Here is a 24232-nt window from a genome sequence, read left to right as displayed (position 1 = left end):
TGGCTCTGACTTGTGCGCCTATGCCATGCCGTGCCATGCCATGCCGTGCCATGCCAGTGGGCACCAATCCGACCGACTAGCAAGCTCAGGAATAATAGAGTCTGAAATGGAAATGAAAAACTTGAAGCCGTCCTTGCGGATATTTAATAAATCTTGTCTTCTCGTGTAGACGCGAAGGGGTGGGTTGTTTAAGTATTGGTTCATTGGATGGGTGGGGGGTAGGTGGGTAGGTAGGTAGATAGGTAGGTAACTTGTGTGGTGGGAAGGGACATTCTGTGGTTGGTAGTAATGGGATTTAGTGAACTGGTTCGGATTCGCCGGTTTAGACTTCTTTCCTGCGAGGAGTTAGGATTGGATTGGATTGGTTTGGTTGAGAGGTGGAGTTGTGGGAGGAGGGGAAGACATACCAGGTAGGTTCGTGTCTTTCGATGCCAGGGGTGCGGATGGCGTTGCGGTCGCCAAACGGGTTGTTCTCGTCGTCTTCTTCTTCTTCCGTGTCTGACTCGCTGTCGTAGACGCGTCTTGGTGTGGAAGATGACGGCACGGATATGCTCAAGGGGCGCGGGGGCCGCGGGGGCTTCGGGGGGTTCATGACCAGTCCGGCGAAGGATTCCGGGAGATCGTCGCGGTCCGGGGTCCAGCCAGTTTCCAGGACGTCCTGGTCGCTATCACTGTCGTAGTCCACGCTCTTATCCAGGACCTCGAAAGCCATCAATGACGTGACCAGCTCCTCGTTGGCGTGGATCAGACTGCCCAGGAACTCCTCGCTCTCCACGTGCTGGATGTACCGGAGGATCTGGCGCCGTAGCGTCTTGCATGCTTCGAACCGGCTCAGCACTTCTGCGTCTTCGCTCACACGGTGCGTTTCGCGGTTGACCAGTTTCAGTGCGTTCAGGAGGTTCGTGCTGGCGACGGAGGACGAGGCGAGAGTCTGCAGGATTTCGGGCTTCTCTTTGTCGAGGTTGAAAGACCGGCTCAGGGTCTTCTTTTCCTTCTTGTCTTTCCGGAAAGAGGATAGAGAGGATTTGCTGGATGTGTGCTTGTGTTTGGAGCCGCCGCTGAGAACCGTTGAAGGGCCGTTTCCAGCGGACACAGACACCGTATGGCCCATCGCAGGCTCGTCGGAGGTACCTGAATCACGCAGCACCTTGGCCTTCGCCTGAGTGGCTGGTTGCTTGCGCTTTGGGAGTTGTCGGTAGAGAGCCGTCACCCGCTCCATGCCGGGGGTGTTCTTGTATGAGGATGCCCATTGTCCAAACAGCTGCTTGCACTTCTGCTTGACGAGCGGATCGGATACCGAATCGGTGGCAGCGATTCGGAGTCGTTCGAGTAATGGTTCGTCTGCAAATTCGCGCAGGAATCGATCACCGGTGTTTTGGATCAGAAAGTCCAAGATCGTAAGGGCTCTTAATTGACGGTGAAGGTTGCCGTACTTGCTGGAGAGGGTTAGACCGTTATTTATGAGACGGGCGGGCACACTGACAGCTTCTTGCGCAGAGCGCGACTCGCTTCCGTAGGACCACTCGCTTGTATACGAACCGCCTCGATGAGATCGGGGATTCCACTGGAGTCTTCCACCTCATATTGTTCGCTGGTGAGGACCTCGATCTGGACCGTCACGGCCGAGTATGGCTTCTATAAGTGGGTATGGGTCAGTCCTGAGCGCCAGACGAAGGCACAGGTCATATTTTGCAATTGATCCGCTTGAACTCAACCCCTGATTGGGTTAGATTGTGAGACAATCGCCAAACCGACTTACATGGGAGTGGAACATCTTGACAGCCTTGAAAAGGTGGGTGTACGAGGTCGATGTCAATCAATGCGAGGGGATATATGACCCCGCCGAAAATCCGGTACGTAAAGGAAATTTATCCTCCCATGCGCATGGAACCGTCACCGAGGCATGCAGTGAGTGTCCAGCTCGACTCGGTATGGAGATGTGACCCGTCGGGTGGAATGCAACTGGGCTTGCTCCTCCTTGCGCTCCAATGTCCGTACTGAAGGAAGAGTCACAACGGCGGTCCTGTCAGGCGGAACCGTTTCCCCGTGCCTAGATAACAGATTCAGGAGAACCGTAGACGGTGACGTGTTAGACCAAGTGGATAGCCGCTGTGTTGCCTTGGCGGAGGGGGGGATATAACCGGGCGCGCTAACGGCAGCACTTGCACTCGGCTCCCAGTGAGCTGATTTCGAGAGCACCGGGTCGAGCTGCAGCAACCTGAGACGGACGGGCGACGGAGGATCGGGGATGGCGCCTCCAACGTCATGCGGTGTTGATGCCATTGCGATCTCGTGACTGCCCCTCTGGCCCGCCCGAACCGGCTTAGTGCGGGGAAGCCCGGCCCTCGCTGCCTGATTCATGCCTGGGGCCCTCCGCGGCGGTCCTGCGCCGCCGATTACGGGAATTACGTACTCCATCCAGGAATCGCTTCCTCTCTACTTTGTACGCTTCTGCACTGGAAACTGCCGGGAATTGGGCCAAAGAAAAGTGCGAATCACTGCGCAGAGCTCCAGACCCATTGGCCAGCGTCTCCTTCTTTCATGGGTCTCCGGTCGACGAATCCGGCAGATCCTTGCTCCATTCGCAGGCCGCGTATCTCCATCTTCTCCCGTCTGGTTCTCTGCTCCACTCTTCTACTGGGGGTCAGCATCATCTTAAAAACCCGCCACCATCTGTTTCCCCCTCTCCCCCACCTTACCCCCTTCTCTTCCTCCTCATATACCCAACCCGCAACCATGTCTTACCAGCAGGAACGCTTCATCGCCGAGCTCGCCGTCCAGCGCGCAACCCTCCTCACCCAGAAGGTCTTCAACGAGAAGGCCAAGGGCACCGTCTCCAAAGATGACAAGTCGCCCGTCACCATTGGCGACTTCGGCGCCCAGGCCCTGATCATCCAAGCCATCCGCAAGAACTTCCCCAACGACGAGATTGTTGCCGAGGAGGAAGCGAGCACCCTCCGCGAGGACAAGGCCCTGAGCGGGGAGATCTGGAGACTGGTCAAGGACATCAAGCTGGAGGACAGCGAGAGCGACAACCTCCTGGGAGGCCCCCTGCCTAGCGAAGAGGCGATGCTGGACATCATCGACGAGGGCAAGAGTGCGGGTGGTCCCTCCGGCCGTATCTGGGCTTTGGACCCCATCGACGGCACCAAGGGTTTCCTGCGGGGTGGTCAATATGCCGTCTGTCTCGGTCTGATTGTCGACGGTGATGTCAAGGCGGGGGCCATCGGCTGCCCGAACCTGCCCGTCAACGACTCCGAGACCATGACTGCCGGCATCGGAGCTGAGCAGATAAGCGGCGCCGGCAATGGCGTTCTCTTCTCCGCCATCCAGGGCGTTGGCTCCATCAGTCGGCCCCTCCAGAACGGCGCTCTGGCCGAGAGCAAGTCTATCTCCATGCGCCCCGTTCCCGATATCGCGCAGGCCGTGTTCTGTGAGGGTGTCGAGGCTGCCCACTCCGCTCAGGGCGACAACGCTGCGGTCGCTCAGCTTCTCGGAATCACCGCCCCCAGTGTGCGTCTGGACTCCCAGGCCAAGTACTGCTCCATCGCCAGAGGAGCCGGTGACATCTACCTGCGTCTGCCGGTGAAGAAGGATTACCAGGAGAAGATTTGGGACCACGCCGCTGGTGACCTGATCGTCAGGGAAGCTGGCGGTCAAGTGACGGATATCTACGGCAACAGACTGGACTTCAGCAAGGGCCGGACCTTGGCTGCCAACAAGGGAGTCGTCGCCGCTCCCAAGGCCGTCCACGACAAGGTCATCGACGCTGTCAAGACTGTCTTGAAGCTGTAAGGGTTAGGGATATTGAATTTATGTCTATGATAAATATAGATTCTGCGACAAATTTTGTCCAACTGTGCACGCTAGATGCGTCTAAAAGTACATGAAAAAGGATACCAATTGCGAACCAAAGAAACCGTGCTCGGATATACATATACAGAAATAATAAACACAGATTCGTTCCCCCAAGACATAGACCCCACGTTTACCGAATCTTCTTGTCCTTCAATCTGATCGTCTCTCCGTTGACGAAGATACCCTTGCCCTTGTAAGGCTCCGGCTTCCGCCATTCGCGGATCTCCGCCGCGAACTTGGTCACAACATTCTTGTCGACACTCTCCAGGAGGATACGGGTCGGCTGGGGGGTGCTGGCCTTGACGCCCTTGGGGATGCCCAGCTCGATCGGGTGCGAGTATCCGACCTTGAGGGAAACGAACTGCTGACCGGGGTATTCGGCCTGGATGGTGGTCGCTGTCGATTCAATGGTAGCTCTGTAACCGACACCAACCATACTCAGAATGCAGATGTGACCTTCCGAAACGCCGGTGATGTAGTTCTGTAGATGGGCGCGCATGGTTCCTGTAGCATACACCTGTCAGCTCTTGTCCGACTCGAAGAACCCCAACCCAGTACTCACCCCACATAGCACGCTGGTGCGAGACCTCAGTGTCCTGAACGGTCAGGCTGGCCTTCTGAAGGGCCTCGTCGTGCACGACATTCACGAAGGAAGGGATGTTCAGCGTCAATTCACCTAGCGCTCAGACGTCAGTCCAGGTCCGCCTTCAGACACGACACGCATCCCCATCGGACTCGCAGCTTGCTTACCCAGGGGACCCTTGACCTCAATTGCAACCTTCGGGGTGTCGACTCCCTGTCTCTTCACTCTGGGCTGGGGTAGGTCGATGAATTTGAGCGAGACCTCGCTGGGGACGGAAATCGCGGCGCCGCCAATTCGCGACTGTGCCGGGGAAGTGGTCGAGAAGGGCTGGGTCCGGAAAGGGTGAGAGAACGCCGGGGCGAGGAAGACGGGCAGGGAGCCTTGTCTCAGAGGACTCCGCGCAAGCTGCCTGAAGCAGCTCTGGGTCAGGGAACACGACATGGCGATGGGAATGGCGAATTGAGGCCGGAGAGAGTGCTCTGGGAACTCCGATGCCGACTGATTTTGTCCGGAGATCTCGCCCGCCCGATGTGGTTAGCGCGGGTCATGTGACTGCGCGTATAGATGGGCACTCGGCGGTCTCGCTTCATCTTCGTCTTCCAACTCTCACATGTTGCGGATGGAGTCATGTAAGGTACTTTGAGCGACGTGATGTGATGTCTTGTTTGTTTCCGATCCACTCTGTTTTACTTTCCAGCCCATGCACTGCCCCTCTGTCTCTTGTTCTCATTCTTTCTATAGCTTCGCATCGCGCTCTTGCTCGGACACCTCAGCCTTGGTCTGGGACTTCTCGCTTTGTGTATTCTTATTCTTCTTCTCTATACGTCCGATACTTTAATATCCATCCCTCTGCAGATTTTACAAGGCAGAGCCTTCTTTCCTACCCGTATCCTTCTCTACTTTCTTTGCTTTGGTCTCTCAAACCGAGAGGCATTATATCAACTGCGAACATGTCGGGAACTTCAGGCCGCAAGATCTCCTTCTCATGTTTACTCCCGTACTTGATACTAATCTTCCAATTGTGCTGTGCTGTTATGGCACTCAATTCAGTGGAAGGTAAGTTGACCCCGGAAAGTTATGTTTCGGTTGCGCTGACCACGGAACAAGCTCTTTCAACTCCGAGCCAGGACTCGATCGAAGACGTCGATCTACTTTCCTTACTAAACTCGAAGCCCCGGGATCATGATGTGCTCTTTGCGGAAGCACTGGGTCTTCTGGAATCAATGAAGTCATCTCCCTCGTGCAATCGCATGGCGACCTCGAAGATGGTGACGTCCTGTCAAACAATCGGTGGCAAGCCTGAAAAGGCTGATCCGGAAATCCATGTGGCCTTAGACCGGGTTCGCTCCATATATGCCGCTAGGCTTGCCATGTGTGAGCTCAAGGAAGCAGGGGCAGCGATTCCCTCTCCGTGTATTTCCGTGTCGATACAGCCTCCACCAAAGAGAGGAATTTTCGGGGTATCGTCCAGCCATAAGCCCCGCTCTAATGATTTGGAATCTATACCAAAAGGGCAGTTAGAGTCCTGCCTCAAATTGCTGGAATCACGGCCGCAGTGGTGGACGTCTTATAGCAATAGTAGGCAGAATGCTGTGGTTATTTGCCAGGCAGCGAGGATCGAGAACGAAAAGGCGGAACTCCTTGAACTTTATAGGTCCATAGTGCAAGGCTCGGTCAAACTTGATCATGGTCTACATGAAGCAATGGAAGTTGCTACAGCCGAAACTTCTCGTCATAAGACATTCATGCAAGCAGTTGAGGAGATGAGGATCAGGCTAGTCCATGAAATGGATAAAACGGAGTCACATCTCAAAGCCACCTTGGAAAGAGTCTATCGCAACATGGAGGCTTATGTTACAGCAGTTCTTGGGCCTGTCTCTTCGGCTATTGAGCGAATGCACGATAAGACTATGTCACTTGAGAGGGTAGGCACTCTGTCTTTTCTCAGAATCTAGCTGACGCTCGATAGAATATTGGAAACGCCTCGAGCGAGACAGAATATCTTCGACAATTATTGAAAGCCTTGTATGATGAGTCGATGGCCAGGAATGAACAAATGGCGTCGACCCAGCTGCACGATGTCTCAGTTAACAATGAATTAGTTTCATCTCTGAAGTCGAGCCTGGAGACACTCTTGCATGACAACCTGGATACGCTCTCTCTCACTGTGCAGAACCTCGATTCTTCTCTGGTAGGCCTTCTTCACACACAAAACAGCGGAAGTTGACTGTATCAGGAATGGCTCTCCGGGAAGTTCGTTCAAATTCTACAACAAGAGCAAAGTCTCTCCGAGGTTTGTGGTAACCCAGCTGTTCTTGAGAAGTTTGCTTAATTGTGTAGCGCTTGCAAATTCTTGACACGTCTCTGTCCAAATCTCAGCTAATAGCTGACGAACTGCGCAAAGTCCAACTGCAGCACAATGAAGCCATGAAAGGTCATTCTCAAGTGCAAGAACATCTTCAGACGAATATACGAATCTCACAGGCGCTCCTGGATAAGACCGCAGCGGCAGCTGCCAACTTACAGGCCATGATCGATGAAACCACGATCAGATATAAAGAGTCTCCCACTTTCGGGGTCTTTCCGGTGTCATCTTCCACGTGGACCGCATTCAGCCTCCTGATCGGCTTGATCGGTGCTCAGAACCCGAGGCTTGCTATTATAGTGCTCGCTATTTCTATTTGTAAGGGACACCTCCTTCACACCAGGAATCATGCTCACATTACTGGGTATAGCTCATTTTATCACAATGAGATTTCTATGACACATGGGGTCGCCATAGGGCTATAACTGATAGTATGCTCCACATTCATCTCGATTATGCGAGGCTTTCATACCCTTTTATAGTCAATCAAGAGGGTATTGATATTCTATAGAGTTTCTGATACCTGACAGAAGCTGAGATGAATATAGTAATTGCAACATTTAGCTAGTACCAGACTGAATGTGTAGTGATGAATAACGCCAGAGGCAATTGTATATATTGTCGAGTGTTATGCCGGGATTGCACACGCAGCAGTGTATACTACTCCGTACTGGCATTGCCAATACAATGCTATTTGTGGATGCTGCATAGACCCTGAATCAAGTCAATGAATGCAAGCCAGCACTCCTCGGTACCACCGCAACCCAGCCGTATTCGGTCTTCACTGCATCTGCCCGATTGAGACATCACTTAGGGTTAGAGGCTGGCAGAAAGCAGCGGTGGGCCGCGGCAGAAAAGCGCCCGCCGATCAGCGCCGACCTTCCCTGACCTTTGGCCGATTCCCTCCCCAACCTCACCCGAGTCGATCCCGGCATCTGAAGACTCATTTTGACCAAACGGATATTTTTCAAAGCGGTACGTGCTGTCTCCCTCCACTGCTGCATCTCTCCACTCTTCCCCGGGAGGTGTCAACCCCAGCCTCCGCAGAAAAAGCGTCCGGACCACAGACAGACCGCCTTGGAAGCTGGAGCTACCACATGGGGTCGGCTCTTCTCCCCCAGAACGCCACCTCCCGAAACAAGGCTGGTCGGTGTCTCATGTTCCTAGTTCCTACTAGGAAGGACACTGACGTTCCACACTGCGGAGGCTGTGCAAGCTCTCCCGCCTGGGGAAGCTGAAAGGAAGGATGAGTGAAATGGATTGGGGGGGGGTCTTTCTGCCTGGCGATAAGCTGACTTTCCTCCCCGCGACTAGCGCTGATTGTTGATCACCGGTTCACGACTCGAGCTACCACGGGTCGCTTTCATTGGTCCTGTTGCCCTGCGCCGCGAAGGCGCGTACCTACAGTCGCATCAGATCCGCGATCGGAGAGAACAAATCCCTTGCCTCTTCCACGTCACACAAAACATGGCCGACGACGCCCCTGCTATGGATGAGTTCGCCCAGACTCGCGGCGGCGATGACCTTTTCGACGATGAGATCATCCCCGTCCCCGCCGCAGAGCAGCAACCCCAGCCCGAAGTCCACCCCGATCCTCCTGCCCCCGCTGCTGTCGAGAAAGACGTCCCACCAGCTCGAACTGATACCCCGCCACGGTCGCGTGGGGGCGAGAAACGGGGAAGAGGCCGAGGGGGTAGAGGGCGCGGCGGTAGGCGCGGGTCGCATAGCTCTGGTCGTCGTGGGGATGGGCCCGTGAAGAATAATAAGCCTGTTGACAGTCCTCCTGAGAATGACGATAAGAGCGCAGAGGGGTCGTCTCCTGCTACCCCTACTATTCCTGCTGCGCCTGTTGAGGCGGAGCAGAACGGGAGGGAGGATGCAACGGAATCGGATCCCAAACAGGCTGCTACAGCGGAGGGTCCGCGTGTGCCTGCGGTTCGTGGCGATAGAAGTGCTACCGGTGGTATCAAGAAGGTAGGGGTGCTTGTTTGATTTAACTGGCGTGTTGTGCTGACTATCTACCAGCCCAAGCTTACGGAAGAACAACTCTCTCGCCGCATTGCCGCCGCTAAAGAAAACTCCGCGAAGCTCGCCGCCGCACACGCGCGGGCCGAAGCAGACCAACAGTCGTTCCTTGACCGCGAGAAGGTTGCGGAGGAGAAGCGACGCCAGGAACGTGCCAATCGCCAGGTCATGGATAATGAGCGCGAGCGTAACCGACAGCGGAAGATGAATGCGTTGAATGGACGAGAGTGGGATGCCGAGAAGAGGGAGGAGACCTACAATCCCCGTGGTGGTAGGGGCCAGTTCCGACGTGGTATGCATGGTGGTGTTTCTGGCTACGCGAGACGAGAATTCGATTCCCAGCCCAGCGATTCTCAACCGGGCGAGGAACCGCTGAACGACGGCCCTCGTCCTCACCACCCCCGGGGTCGGGGACGCGGCGGCAGAGGTGGACGCGGCCGGGGTGGTCATCGTGGGCCTCGCGGAGATCTTGCACCGTTCGATGGCGTCGCTGATCAGTCAGGTCCCAAGCCTGCCGCATCAGCTCCGGCGATCAACAATGAAGCCAATTTCCCCGCCCTGCCCGGCAGCGACAAGAAAGAGAAGGAGAAGGAGAAAGACACGGGCAGCAAGGAAACGGCCGCCCCTGTGCCGCCCCCTCTCCCTGACCTGCTGAAGTCGGACCCCTTGTCGCCCGTGACCGGGGCTTCCTGGGCCGAACAAGTCGAGTCGCAGTGATTACTGACATGTCGTTTCGCCATGCGTTGATTTCATCCTCGTTCTGTTCTAAAGACTCCATGATTGATGCACTCAATATTCCCCAAAATACTAGTTTGCTGCCTGCTTCGATACGATCTGATGCCATTTCTCTCGGTCCTTGATGATGCTTTGCTTTGCTTTGCTTTGCTGTGTACCGGCCTGGTGGGCTATGACGTGATGTACATACCTACATACACTGTAATAGACCGGCAAGACTACTCTCCACCATTGCTAGCTGTATGTATGTGCCAATGTGGTGCAGCACCTGGAAGCCATCCTCGCACCAAGATGTGCTTAACATCGTCAGTCATGATGATGTATAGTATATCTGAATGCGCTAGACTGAGTAGCAACGTCACGAGCCAGCCCTGTTAGATGCTAAGAACCGTTCAACCCTCTTCCGAACCCAAGTTGATCTTCACACCCCGAGTCCCCTTCCCCACAAACCGACATGCAGCAAATCGATCGAGCGGAGGGTTTTGTGGGGGTCGGGATCCACCCCCCTCATCTTTGCCTCAGTAGTATTCACTCTCCATCATGCTTTGCTCCTCCATCCCGCCCCTTCCACTGGCCCGGTGGCATATCTCATGAGTCACGAGATACGAATTGATCCCAGGGGAGACCTCACCTGGGAGCGGGCGTATGATATTCGGATTTACGTATATGCGGCAGAGTCGAGGGAGAGTTGGGGGGGGTTGTGAGTTTCAGAGTCTTGAGAGGGGTACGCTTGGTGCCTTTATTGCTCTTCCTATCCGCCGAGAAAATGGCCCGAGGATCTTGGTCGAGTCTTATGATATCTATTCGGGACTTGCCTGATTCGGGTAAGGCGACAGATACCATCCTCTATCTGCACGAACATCCACCTGTCTCCTTCCCAGATGGGGAGTGCGGCACCTTTTTACTCCTTGCATGTCATGGCCTAGTAGCGCGCAACGAGGCCTGTTGTGCCGAAGGCGAGGATGTCTTGGCAATCTATGCCTGGGGGGAGTTTCGTTTCGTTAGATTCTTCTACCATGATGATAAGAAACGCAATTGATGTTAATGTCAGAAGGGGCGTTTGTTGACTTGGTGACTGGTAGGTAAGGAAGGAAGCTGTGCGTCGGACAAAGGTTGATAATGCCCCGGCGGTGAAGTCAAGTGCTGGTACCTGGTTTAGTAGTTACTTCTTATAGGGGATGCATTTATTTTATGCTTTGAGTGCGACTCAAAAGTATTTTCCTTGTCTGCAACATGGCTATCGCATTTATGAAATGATTACCCCATTGTGTATGAAGTATATGCAATGTTCTGCCGCGCATCTGAAGTGGATCCTCAGGGGTGTAGGGGCTTCCGGACACTTCACTTGTACACAGCCTAAGGCGCAGATACAGAATACTAATAATAGATAGAATAAATACTTTTTAGTATTATAATATTAATATTCTGAATACTTAATAATTTCTATCTAATAATTATTAATAGATTTTTTTAAGAATTTGCTAGTTTATATATTTACTTAATTAAAGATAAAATAATCTTTTATTTATAAATCTAATTATATTATATTATTTTTCTTTATTTAAAATATAATTAATCTTTTAAATTAAAATAATTAAAATAAATATAAATTAAAGATATATTAAATATTAGAGTGGCTTAATCTGACTATTATATCTTAATCTTAATCTGGTCATAATCTGATAATCAGATTAAGAATTTAAGATATAAAAAATTTTTAATTATATAATTAAGATCAGATTAAGATATAATTATTATCATAATTATTTATATTTATTAATTAAAAAGATTAGATATAGCAGATAGATTAATAATTAGAGTGGCTAACAGCCAGGTCAGGTCAGATTAATTAGAATTTTTATATCTAACTGCCAGATTATAATCAGATTAAGAAAATTTTTATATTTAATTATAATATAACTAAAAATCAGGCAGTTAATTATCTTAATTATTCTTAATATTAAAATCTATTTATTATATTTTTTTAAGCTCTAGTATAATTAAGATATATTTAGATGAAATAATTATTAATCTAGCTATCTTTATTATTATAGAGTGGCTTAATCTGACTGTTATATCTTAATCTTAACCTGGCCATAATCTAGTAGTTAGATTAAGATATAAAAAATTTTTAACTATATAATTAAGATTAGATTAAGATATAATTATTATTATAATTATTTATATCTATTAATTAAAAAAATTAAATATAATAAATAAATTAATAACCGCAGATTAATTTATAATATATATATATTTTTTTATATAAATAATATATAAAATATAATATATATTTAATTATAATATAAATATAATAATATTTTTTAGATATAATCTATTATTTAATTTATTTAATTAATTATCTTAAAAAATATACTATACTCTGAAAAAGATTTTTATAAAATTTAATATAAAAAAATTAAAAAATAAAAAAAAATATAGAATATTTATTTTTTATATTATTTAAAATAATAATTATAATAATATAAAAATTATAAAAATTAGATTTTTATCTCTATCTAAATATATATAATAATTAAAAACTTAGATAAGACTAGTTTTTTTAATTTTAATAATAATTTATTTTCTAGATTATTTTTAAGATTATTTATATTCTTATTCTTATTAATATAAAAAATAATAATTATCTTATTCTTCTTTTACTTTTTAAATATAAAAATAATTAAATCTAAATTAAAATTATTAAATATATTCTAATACTTTTTATTTATAATAAAATAATTAATATATATATAATATATTTAAAATATAACTAGAGTGGCTAACAGCCAGATCAGGTCAGGTTAATTAGAATTTTTATATCTAACTACTAGATTATAATTAGATTAAGAAAATTTTTATATCTAATTATAATATAACTAAAAATTAGATAATTAATTATCTTAATTATTCTTAATATTAAAATCTACTTACTATATTTTTTTAAGCTCTAGTATAATTAAGATATATTTAAATTAAATAATTATTAATCTGACTATCTTTACTATTATCTAAAAATATATAAAAAGAAGTTTTTTAAATTAAAAAAATATAATTAAAAAAGAAATTAATATCTTTTTTATTATTATTTATTAAAAATAATAAAGAAATTCTAGTTATATTAATAAAATTCAGCTTTTTATAAAATTATTATTCTTATAATAAGAAATATATATAAAAATATATAATTATTATTTTATTTTAACTATATATTTTAATTATATTATAGAATACTAGAAAAATTATATATTAATTATTAATTAAAATATTAGAAATAAATATATTATTTTTATTTTATTATTTTTTCTAAATCAGATTATTCTTAGATTTATAAATAAAATATAGCTTAAAGAGCTATTAATAAAATTAAAAACTAATAAATAGTTAAAAAAATTATAAATAATTAAATTATTAAAATAAAGCAGATTAAATAGATTAAATAGATTAAATAAATTAAATAAATTAAATAAATAAAATAAATAAATAAAATATACTAGATCTATACTATAATATTATAGCTCTTATAAAAGATTTTATAAAAATTTTTTATAAATTTTTTTTATAAATATCTATTTTTTATTCTAGTCTATTATATTTTAAATAATTTTATTTAAAAAAAAAATTATTTTATAACTCTGGGCTTTAGATATAAATTTTTTTTATTAAATTTATTAAAATAAATAAAATATAGCGGGTGTCTCAGCTGTATATTAAAATATAATAGATTATATTTATATAAAATTATATTTTAAAATAAAATAAATTATTTTTACAGAGTTTTCTGCTTTTATTTTTTTATATTTATTATTTATAAAATAGCTTTAGAATTATAAATTAATTATAATTATTTAATTTATTTTTAGAGAATATTATTAAGTTTTTTTTTTTATTTCTTAGATTTTTATAAATTATAATAATATTTAAATTAAAATAAGCTTTTTAAGTCAGATTTTTTTTTTCTAAATCTTAAGATTATATATATTATAAAGAATTAGAAGATCATTTTATATTTAATTTTTTAAAAAAAACTTTTTATTTTTTAGAATTAATAATAGAAGATAATCTTTTCTAAAAATTATATATAAACTAAAAAACTATTATTTTACTTTAATTAAAAAAAATTATTAATAATATAAAATAGCTTTTAAAAAAATATATTATTTTTTAATAAAATCTTTTATATTTATTATATTATATATCTTTATATTTTATAATATCTAAGAATTAAAAACTCAGAAACTAGTTTTATAAATTATTATTTTTATAAAAATTATAAAAAGAAATTATTATTAATTATATTTAAATAAATAATTAATCAGATATTAAGTAAAGAATTATTATAAATATTTATTTATTTTTTTAAAATAAATCTTTTTTAATTATTATTTTTCTCTAGATTTTTATAATTTATAATAAATAAGATTTTTAGAATTAAATTCTATATTTTATAATTATTTATTATCTACTATTTTAAATTATTAAATATATTTAATTTAAATAAATAATTAATCTTATTACTTTATTTTTCTGCTGAAAATTAAGTTCTTTTAATTAAATATAAATTAAAGAATATCTTATAAAACTATCTAAAGAGATATATATATAATTATTATTAAAATTTCTAAGTATTAAATAAATATTAGTTATAATAAACTACTAAATCAGCTCTAATCAGAAAATATTTCTTAATTTAATTAAATATTTTTTAATAAAAAATATAAATTATTATAAGATTTTACTAAATCTTTAATTAATATCTAAATCTTATATTAATAAAAATCTAGTTATAATTATTTTATTAGTCTTATATAAATATAATCTTATCTATTAATTATTAGATATAATAACTAATAATATTAATAATAATAATATAATATTTAATATAATCTTAGCTGAACTCTGAACTTAATTTAGTTAGAATATTTAATTTTATAATATTTTAATTAATTTTAATTTTTTAAAAATTATTTAAAGCTAGTATTATATTTTCTGTTTTATTTATATAATTTAGCTTATAATTAATACTCTTCTGTGGAAACTTTAAATTAAGATTTTAAATAATATTATTAAATATATATAAAAAAATAATAATAAAAGTTTTAAAATCTTTTTTAATATTTTAAAAATTTTTAAAAAAATATATTCTAGAAACTATCTATAAAAGATTAATATAGAATTTTTTTTATAAAAAATTTTTAAAAGTCTTTTATTAACTAGTTTATTATATTAATTTTTAATTATAGATTTAGAAAATTATATAATTTATAAATATAAGTTTTTAATATTATAAAAAGTTTTTATTTATTTAATAATTTAAATCTAGCTTAGTTTATTATTTTTTTTTAATTATAAAATCTGCTGAAACTTAATCTATTTTATAATTTATTAAATATTTAATCTCTGTTAAGTAATTAAAAGTTTTATTTAATATTATAAATATAATAATATTAATTATTTTTATTTTATTATAATTAAATAAAAATAGATAAAATATTTTCTTAAGTTTTTATTTTTTATTTTATTTTTATTTTTTATCTTTCTAAAAATAATAGACTTATTATTTATAAAATTTATAATATTTATAATAATCTCTTTAATTATCTAGATTATTTAATTAATAAACTAGAAAAAAATAGATATTCTAAAAAAAGAAAATTCTTAAGAATTTATATAATATATATTAAAAGCTTTAAAAATATTATTATTATATTTATTAAATAGAAGACTATATTTATATAATTATAATTATTCTAGATCTGATATTAAAGCTTAAAAAGTTTAAAAAAGATATATAACTAAATAATAATATTAACTAATATTATAAATATTAAACTATTTTTAAGAAGATATTCTTTTTTTATTCTAGTTAAAATTTAATAATTAATATATTATTAATAATCTTTAGATTATTATTAGATTTAGATAAGATTTTTTATAATATCTCTAAATATCAAAGACTCTTATCTATAATTAAGATATATAAAAAACTTAAGATATATCTAGATATTAAAGATATATAGCTTCTTAAAATATTTTTAATTAAATTAATATAATTTCAGATATTATAAAATATATTAATATTTTTATTTATTAAAAGTTCTGCTATAATTAGTTTTTTATTTTTTATTAAATAATTAAAGATTTTTTTTTAATTATAATTAATAATATTAATATTAAATATTTTTTTAATAATTTTTAAGATATCTGTTATTATTGCCGGAGCTATCTTAATCTTAATATAATTAAAATAATTATATTTTAAATATATATTAATTATTTTATTATAAGTAAGAAATATTAGAATATATTTAATAATCTTAATCTAGATTTAATTATCTTTATATTTAAGAAATAAAAGAAAAATAAGATAATTACTATTTTTTATATTAATAAGAATAAGAATATAGATAATCTTAAAGATAACTTAAAAAATAAATTATTATTAGAATTAAAAAAACTAGTCTTATCTAAATCTTTAATTATTATATATACTTAAAAAAAGATAAAAATCCGGTCTTTATAATTTCTATATTATTATAATTATTATTCTAAATAATATAAAAAATAAATATTTTATATTTTTTTTATTTTTTTTATATTAGATTCTATAAAAATCTTTTTCAGAATATAATATATCTTTTAAAATAATTAGTTAAATAGATTAAATAATAGACTATATCTAAAAAATATCACTATATTTATATTATAATTAAATATATATTATATTTTATATATTATCTATATAAAAAAAATATATATATTATAAATTAATTTATAATTATTAATTTATTTACTATATCTGATCTTTCTGATCAGTAGATATAAATAATTATAATAATAATTATATCTTAATCTAATTTTAATTATATAATTAAAAAATTTTTATATCTTAATCTAATTATCAGATTATGGTCAGGTTAAGGTTAAGATATAACAGTCAGGTTAAGCCACTCTAAATATAACTGCTTTAATTATATCAGAATTAAGATAATTTTAATAATAATAATAAATATTTTAAGAATTATGAAAAAGATATTTAATACTAATATTATTAATTATAATTAAAAGAAAATTTTTAATTATTTAATAAAGAATAAAAAATTAATTATAATAGAATTTTTAATAAATAAGAATATTAATATATTTTATAATATTTAAAATTATATTAATTTAATTAAAGATATTTTAAAAAACTATATATTTTTAATATCTAGATATATCTTAAATTTTTTATATATTTTAATTATAAATAAGAATCTTTTGTCAACAATATAGGCAGACTCGCCAGTTCGCTGCCTAAGGCTCACCAGTTTGCGGCCTCAGGCCAGTTGGCTGTCTTAGGCCACCAGTTGGCAGACTGATGATTCTAAGTTCTGCCTATCCTGCAGCGGAGCAAGAGATCTTACTTTTATTAATTATTCTAGTCTTTATTTAATCACTGATTTTATTATTCTTAGCCCTGTTCTATTTATATAATTTTTATATAATTTTTATATAATTTTTATATAATTTTATATATTTTTATATACTTTTAATAGCCAATTGGCTATAAATATAAATAAAAAGATCTCTTAATTTTTAATCAGTTTTTTAATAAGTTTTAATCAAGTTGAATCAGCTTTTAGTCTTTTTTTTATTTATTTAATTTTTAATTCTTTTTATTACTTCTTTTATCTTTTTCTTATCTTTCTTTTATTTTTATCTTACTTTTATCTTACTTTTATATTTAATTTATATAAGAAAGTAAAAGTTCAGTAAAGTTTTTCTAAGAGATTAAAAAAAAGTTCTTATTTAATTATTTAATCTTTAATTTTTCTTATTTTTTACTTCTTTTATTTTTCTCTTATTTTTATCTTACTTTTGCACTTAATTTATATAAGAAAATAAAAGTTTAATAAAGTCTTCTTAAAAAAAGTTCTTATTTCTTAAGAAAAGTTCTTAGTTATAAGCCTGGTTATACTCTTATATTAATTCTTTATTAATATCTCTAAGACTCTTTATATTCTTTTGTTCCCCTTATTTTCACTTTATCTCTGACTTAAAATTTGTATGGGAAACTAGAGTGGCTAACGGCCAGGTCAGATCAGATTAATTAGAATTTTTATATCTAATCACCAGATTATAATCAGATTAAGAAAATTTTTATATCTGATCACAGTATAACTAAAAATCAGGCGGTTAATTATCTTAATTATTCTTAATATTAAGATCTATTTACTATATCTTTTTAAGCTCTAGTATAATTAAGATATATCTAGATTAAATAATTATTAATCTAATTATCTTTATTATTATCTAAAAATATATAAAAAGAAGTTTTTTAGATTAAAAAAATATAATTAAAAAAGAAATTAATATCTTCTTTATTATTATTTATTAGAAATAATAAGAAAATCTTAGTTATATTAATAAAATTTAGCTTTTTATAAAATTATTATTCTTATAGTAAAAAATATATATAAAAATATATAATTATTACTCTATTTTAGCTATATATTTTAATTATATTATAGAATACTAGAAAAATTATATATTAATTATTAATTAAAATACTGAGAATAAATATATTATTTTTATTCTATTATTTCTTCTAAATCAGACTATTTTTAGATTTATAAATAAGATATAGCTCAAAGAGCTATTAATAAAATTAGAAATAGATAGATAGTTAAGAAGATTATAAATAATTAGATTATTAAGATAAAGCAGATTAAATAAATCAAATAAATTAAATAGATTAAATAGATTAAATAGATTAAATAAATAAAATAAATAAATAAAATATCTAGATAAAATATACTAGATCTGTACTGTGATATTATAGCTCTTATAAAAAATTTTATAAAAATCTTTTATAGATTTTTTTTATAAATATCTATTTTTTATTTTAGTTTATTATATCTTAAGCAGCTCTGTTTAAAAGAAGAGACTATTTTATAATTTTAGATTTTAAATATAAATTTCTACTTACTAGATCTACTATTAGATCTATAATTAAAAATTAAATCTTATTTTATTATTATATTAAGCTCTTATTTTAATCTAATATTTATTAAACAGAGTTTTCTGCTTTTATTTTTTTATATTTATTATTTATAAAATAGCTTTAGAATTATAAATTAATTTTAATTATTTAATTTATTTTTAAAAAATATTATTAAGTTTTTTTCTTCTATTTCTTAGATCTTTATAAATTATAATAATACTTAAACTAAAATAAGCTTTTTAAGTTAGATTTTTTCTTTTTTTTTAAATCTTAAGATTATATATATTATAAAAAATTAAAAGATTATTTTATATTCAGCTTTTTAAAAAAAGCTCTTTATTTTTTAGAATTAATAATAAAAAATAATCTTTTCTAAAAATTATATATAAACTTAAAAACTACTATTTTATTTTAATCAGAAAAAGTTATTAATAATATAAAATAATTTTTAGAAAGATATATTATTTTTTAATAAAATCTTTTATATTTATTATATTATATATTTTTATATCTTATAATATTTAAGAATTAAAAACTCAGAAACTAGTTCTATAAGCTATTATTTTTATAAGAATTATAAAAAGAAATTATTATTAATTATATCTAAGTAAATAATTAGTCAGATATTAAATAAAGAATTATTATAGATATTTATCTATTTTTTTAAAATAAATCTTTTTTAATTATTATCTTTCTCTAGATCTCTATAGTCTATAATAAATAGAATTTTTAAAATTAAGTTTTATATTTTATAATTATTTGTTGTCTATTATTCTAAACTATTAAATATATTTAATTTAAATAAATAATTAATCTTATTATTTTATCTTTCTATTAAAAACTAAGTTCTTCTAATTAAATATAAATTAAAAAATATTTTATAAAACTATCTAAAAAGATATATATATAATTATTATTAAAGTTTTTAGATATTAAATAAATATTAATTATAATAGACTACTGAATCAGTTCTAATTAAAAAGTATTTTTTAATTTAACTAGATATTTTTTAATAAAAGATATAAATTATTATAAGATTTTGCTAGACTTCTGATTAATATCTAAATCTTATATTAATAAAAATCTAGCTGTAATTATTCTATCAGTCTTATATAAATATAATCTTATCTATTAATTATTAGATATAATAACTGATAATATTAGTAATAATAATATAATATTTAATATAATTTTAATTAAACTTTAAACTTAACTTAGCTAGAGTACTTAGTTTTATAATACTCTAATTAATTCTAATTTTTTAAAAATTATTTAAAATTAATATTATATTTTCTGTTTTATTTATATAATTTAGCTTATGATTAATACTCTTCTATAGAAACTTTGGATTAAGATCTTAAATAATATTATTAAATATATATAAAAGAATAATAATAGAAGTCTTAAAGTTTTTTTTAATATTTTAAGAATTTTTAAGAAGATATATTCTAAAAATTATCTATAAAAAACTAATATAGAATCTTTTTTTATAAAAAGCTTCTAAAAGTTTTCTATTAATTAATTTATTATATTAATTCTTAATTATAAATTTAAAAAATTATATAATTTATAAATATAAGCTCTTAATATTATAAGAAGTTCTTATTTATTTAATAACTTAAATCTAGCTCAGTCTATTATCTTCTTCTTAATTATAAAATTTACTGAAACTTAATCTATCTTATAATTTATTAAGTATTTAAACTTTATTAAGTAATTAAAAGTTTTATTTAATACTATAAATATAATAATATTAATTATTTTTATTTTATTATAATAGAGTAAAAATAGATAAAATATCTTCTTAAATTTTTATATATATTTTTTTTTTTATTTTCTATCTCTTTAAGAATAGTGGGCCTATTATTTATAAGATTTATAATATCTATAATAATCTCTTTAATTATTTAGATTATTTAATTAACAGACTGAAAAAAAAGCAGATATTTTAAAAAAAAAAGATTCTTAAGAATTTATATAATATATATCAGAAACTCTGAAAATATTATTATTATATTTATTAAATAAAAGACTATATTTATATAATTATAATTATTCTAAATCTAATATTAAAACTTAAGAAATTTAAGAAAGATATATAACTGAATAAGAATATTAACTAATATTATAAATATTAAACTATTTTTAAAAAGATATTCTTTTTTTATTCTAATTAAAATTTAATAATTAATATATTATTAATAATCTTTAGATTATTATTAGATCTGAATAAAATCTTTTATAATATTTTTAAATATTAGAGATTCTTATCTGTAGTTAAGATATATAAAGAACTTAAGATATATCTAGATATTAAAGATATATAATTTTTTAAGATATCTTTAATTAAATTAATATAATTTTAAATATTATAAAATATATTAATATTCTTACTTATTAAAAGTTCTGTTATAATTAGTTTTTTATTTTTTATTAGATAGCTAGAGATTTTTTTTTAGTTATAATTAATAATATTAATATTAAATATTTTTTTAATAATTTTTAAGATATCTGCTATTATTATTAGAATTATTTTAATTTTAATATAATTAAAATAGTTATACTTTAAATATATATTAATTATTTTATTATAAGTAAGAAATATCAGAAAATACTTAATAATTTTAATCTAGATTTAATTATTTTTATATTTAAGAAATAAAAAAAAATAAGATAATTATTATCTTCTATATTAATAAAAATAAGAATATAAATAATCTTGAAGATAATTTAGAGAATAAATTATTATTAGAATTAAGAGAATTAGTCTTATCTAAGTCTTTAATTATTATATATATTTAAATAGAGATAAAAATCCAGTCTTTATAATTTCTATACTATTATAATTATTATTCTAAATAATATAAAAAATAAATATTTTATATTTTTTTTTATTTTTTTTATATTAGATTTTATAAAAGTCTTTTTCAGAGTATAATATATTTTTTAAAAGTTTAAGATAATTAATTAAGCAGATTAAATAATAGACTATATCTAAAGAAATAAGAATATTATTATATTTATATTATAATTAAATATATATTATATTTTATATATTATCTATATAAAAAGTATATATATATTATAAATTAATCTGTGATTATTAATCTATTTATTATATTTAATCTTTCTAATCAGCAGATATAAATAATTATAGTAATAATTATATCTTAATCTGATCTTAACTATACAGTTAAAAATTTTTTATATCTTAATCTAATCGCTAGATTATGGCCAGGTTAAGATTAAGATATAACAGTCAGGTTAAGCCACTCTATGGGAAACCATAGAACTTTTAAGTGAAAAGTGAGGCCTATCTGAATTCTCAAATTCTTTTGACTATTTCTTTATTATATCTTAAAATCAGTAATTTAAGAAAGTTTCTATTATTCTTAATAATTAATCTGATTGATTTCTTTGGATTAATCAAATTTAATTATTTATTATTAATAAGAATATCTGGGAATATATAAATCCAGATTTATCTAAGAAATCTAACTATTCTATCAAATCAGTTATTATATCTATTTCAGGCTTTAATTATTATATTACTTTAATAATAAATCTCAGTGAATCAGATTATCTTCTATATTAGAAAATTATAAATTAATTTAATTATTAATTTAAGAAATAAAAGAAAATTATCTCTAGACTAGTCTCTTTAAGTTTATTAATAAATTCTATATTAAGCAAGCAAAATTAGCACGCTATACTTAATTTAAAAAGACCCTATTAAATTTTACAAGCCCTAAAAAAGAGGATTGCCCCTATCAACCAGTCCTATATAAGGAAAGTTATCAATAAATATCACAAGCTGCGAATTATGTGACTTAATAAGAGCTTGTTTATTCAGAAGCAGTGGAGCTGAAATTAAGCAAGATCACTAGTCCTATTTAAATAATCTATAACTTTCTTAAATCAGTTCAGAAAATAATAGATAATTTTGTAATAATTTAATAATTAAAATTAATTAATAATAAGAATAATCAGAAAGAACTATCTGAGTTTCTTAAGATAATATAAAAAATATATAATTAGATTTGTCTAAATTCTTAAATTAAATAATCTATCAAGCTAGTTAGCAGTAATAATAATAGAATTAGTTATATCTTTTTTTAAGATCTTTCAGATAATCCTAAATTAACTGTTTTAATAATTAAGTTAAAACAAACTTTCTAAAATAATAAAATATTAATAAAAAAATAAAGATTTAAGAATTGGCCCTGCCTATATAAATTAGATAAGAATAATAAATTTTATAATTTTAATAATTATTTTTATATTAATAAGAAACTAAAAGATTCTGAATAAAAGCCTGAGACTAAAATCTTAAACTACTTTAGAAATATTTTTAGAAATAGCTCTAAACTAAGATATTTCTTTGAATAATATTATTAGATTTATTAAATACTGTCTTTATTTAATAAAAATAATAAAGCAATTGTTAAGACAGAAAAGATTTTTTTAATAATAAATTAATAAATTATCTATTTAAAATAATTATTAATATTTTATTTATTTTAATAAATTTTTAATACTGCTTTAGATAGCTATATCTATAATTTCTTAAATTTCTTTATTAATTATATTTCTATTATAAATAAAAATAGATTAATAAAAATAAAAAATATTATCTTAGTTATTTTAGATTATAAAATAATTATTTTTTATTCTACTTACTTAAATAAAAAAAATCTATATTTTAAATTTAAAGAAGTAATTTATATTTTTTAATTTTATATAAATATTCTCTTAGCTATAAAAACTAATAAAAAAGAATTATTTCTAAATAAAAAAAATAGATTTCTTAAATAAGCAGATAAAATTTTATTATATTAAATTAAGAAAATTAAAAAAATATATTATATTTAATAAAAATAAAAATCTAGTTCTATTATAATTATTATTATTAAATTAAGTTAGTTAATTACTGAGACAAGCTAGTTAATTATCTCAGACTTATTAATTCGCGGTCTTAAGCTAATTAAACTCTTAGAATATTAATATATAATATCTGAAACAGTTAAAGAATAGTATAAAAAATTAGAATATTTTAATAAAAAAGCTCTAAATTATCTAAATAATTTAGTTTAAAGAATTAATATTATTAATTTATTAAAACAGACTAGCTCAGATAAGCTAAGTTAAAATAAAAAATATCTTATATATAAAATTAGCTAATCAGAAAGATAAATTTTAAGATAAAAATTTAAGAAAGAAAGTCAGATATTTAAATTAATTTATTAAGATTTAATTTATATAATAAATAGAATTAATAAACAGAGATATATTAATTATTTTTATTATTTTTATTTAAAATTTTATCTAGAGCAAGTCCTAACTTTTAAATCAGATATTTTAGAATTAATTATTAATATAATTTAATTAATTATTAATTAGTTTAAGATAATACTCAAGAGATTTTATTCTAATTAGAATTAAAATCTTAATATTTTTTTAATCTAGGCTAGTATCAAAGATCTACTGATTAATTATTTATTAGTTTATTAGCTAGAATAAAATCTATATATAAAAAAATCCAGAGCTCTAATTATTTTTAAAATAAGAAGTTTATTAATTAATTCAGGGCTTCTTATATTTTTATAGTCTAAAATAATAGATTTGGCTATTTTTATTCTAAATAGAATATTAAACAAATAATTAAATTAAGAAATATTAT

At 31.7% G+C, this 24232-nt stretch overlaps 5 protein-coding genes across 5 annotated transcripts; 3 read left to right on the top strand and 2 right to left on the bottom strand.

Annotated features, from left to right (window-relative positions):
* Positions 1–93: 93 nt before the first annotated feature.
* BO70DRAFT_69319 (LSB5 family protein) lies at positions 94–1918 on the bottom strand. Its single transcript, XM_025548653.1, has 4 exons — positions 1760–1918; positions 1484–1635; positions 408–1436; positions 94–335 (listed from the first exon to the last, which is right to left on the bottom strand). The coding sequence occupies exons 1-4, from the start codon at positions 1772–1774 to the stop codon at positions 323–325; spliced, it is 1209 nt and encodes a 402-aa protein (XP_025397707.1). The 5' UTR covers positions 1775–1918; the 3' UTR covers positions 94–322.
* An 818-nt stretch (positions 1919–2736) lies between these two features.
* On the top strand, positions 2737–3795 carry BO70DRAFT_353979 (3'(2'),5'-bisphosphate nucleotidase; the record flags this gene model as incomplete). The annotated part of the gene is made up of 1 exon (XM_025541843.1): positions 2737–3795. The coding sequence occupies one exon, from the start codon at positions 2737–2739 to the stop codon at positions 3793–3795; it is 1059 nt and encodes a 352-aa protein (XP_025397706.1).
* Positions 3796–3834: 39 nt separating this feature from the next.
* On the bottom strand, positions 3835–4906 carry BO70DRAFT_317777 (mitochondrial 54S ribosomal protein uL6m). Its single transcript, XM_025540397.1, has 3 exons — positions 4609–4906; positions 4421–4534; positions 3835–4362 (listed from the first exon to the last, which is right to left on the bottom strand). The coding sequence occupies exons 1-3, from the start codon at positions 4880–4882 to the stop codon at positions 3989–3991; spliced, it is 762 nt and encodes a 253-aa protein (XP_025397705.1). The 5' UTR covers positions 4883–4906; the 3' UTR covers positions 3835–3988.
* A 569-nt stretch (positions 4907–5475) lies between these two features.
* On the top strand, positions 5476–7205 carry BO70DRAFT_397837 (putative nuclear membrane fusion protein Kar5; the record flags this gene model as incomplete). Its single annotated transcript, XM_025546736.1, has 6 exons — positions 5476–5497; positions 5549–6366; positions 6411–6632; positions 6678–6734; positions 6782–7124; positions 7177–7205. The coding sequence occupies 6 exons, from the start codon at positions 5476–5478 to the stop codon at positions 7203–7205; spliced, it is 1491 nt and encodes a 496-aa protein (XP_025397704.1).
* A 1068-nt stretch (positions 7206–8273) lies between these two features.
* Positions 8274–9548, top strand: BO70DRAFT_372284 (uncharacterized protein; the record flags this gene model as incomplete). The annotated part of the gene is made up of 2 exons (XM_025544841.1): positions 8274–8792; positions 8832–9548. 2 exons carry the CDS (start codon positions 8274–8276, stop codon positions 9546–9548), a joined length of 1236 nt encoding a protein of 411 aa, XP_025397703.1.
* Between the last annotated feature and the right edge of the window lie 14684 nt (positions 9549–24232).

This window comes from Aspergillus heteromorphus, assembly GCF_003184545.1.
Source record: "Aspergillus heteromorphus CBS 117.55 chromosome Unknown BO70scaffold_19, whole genome shotgun sequence".
NCBI classification, from domain to species: domain Eukaryota; kingdom Fungi; phylum Ascomycota; class Eurotiomycetes; order Eurotiales; family Aspergillaceae; genus Aspergillus; species Aspergillus heteromorphus.
This window is presented reverse-complemented; position numbering and strand designations above follow the sequence as displayed.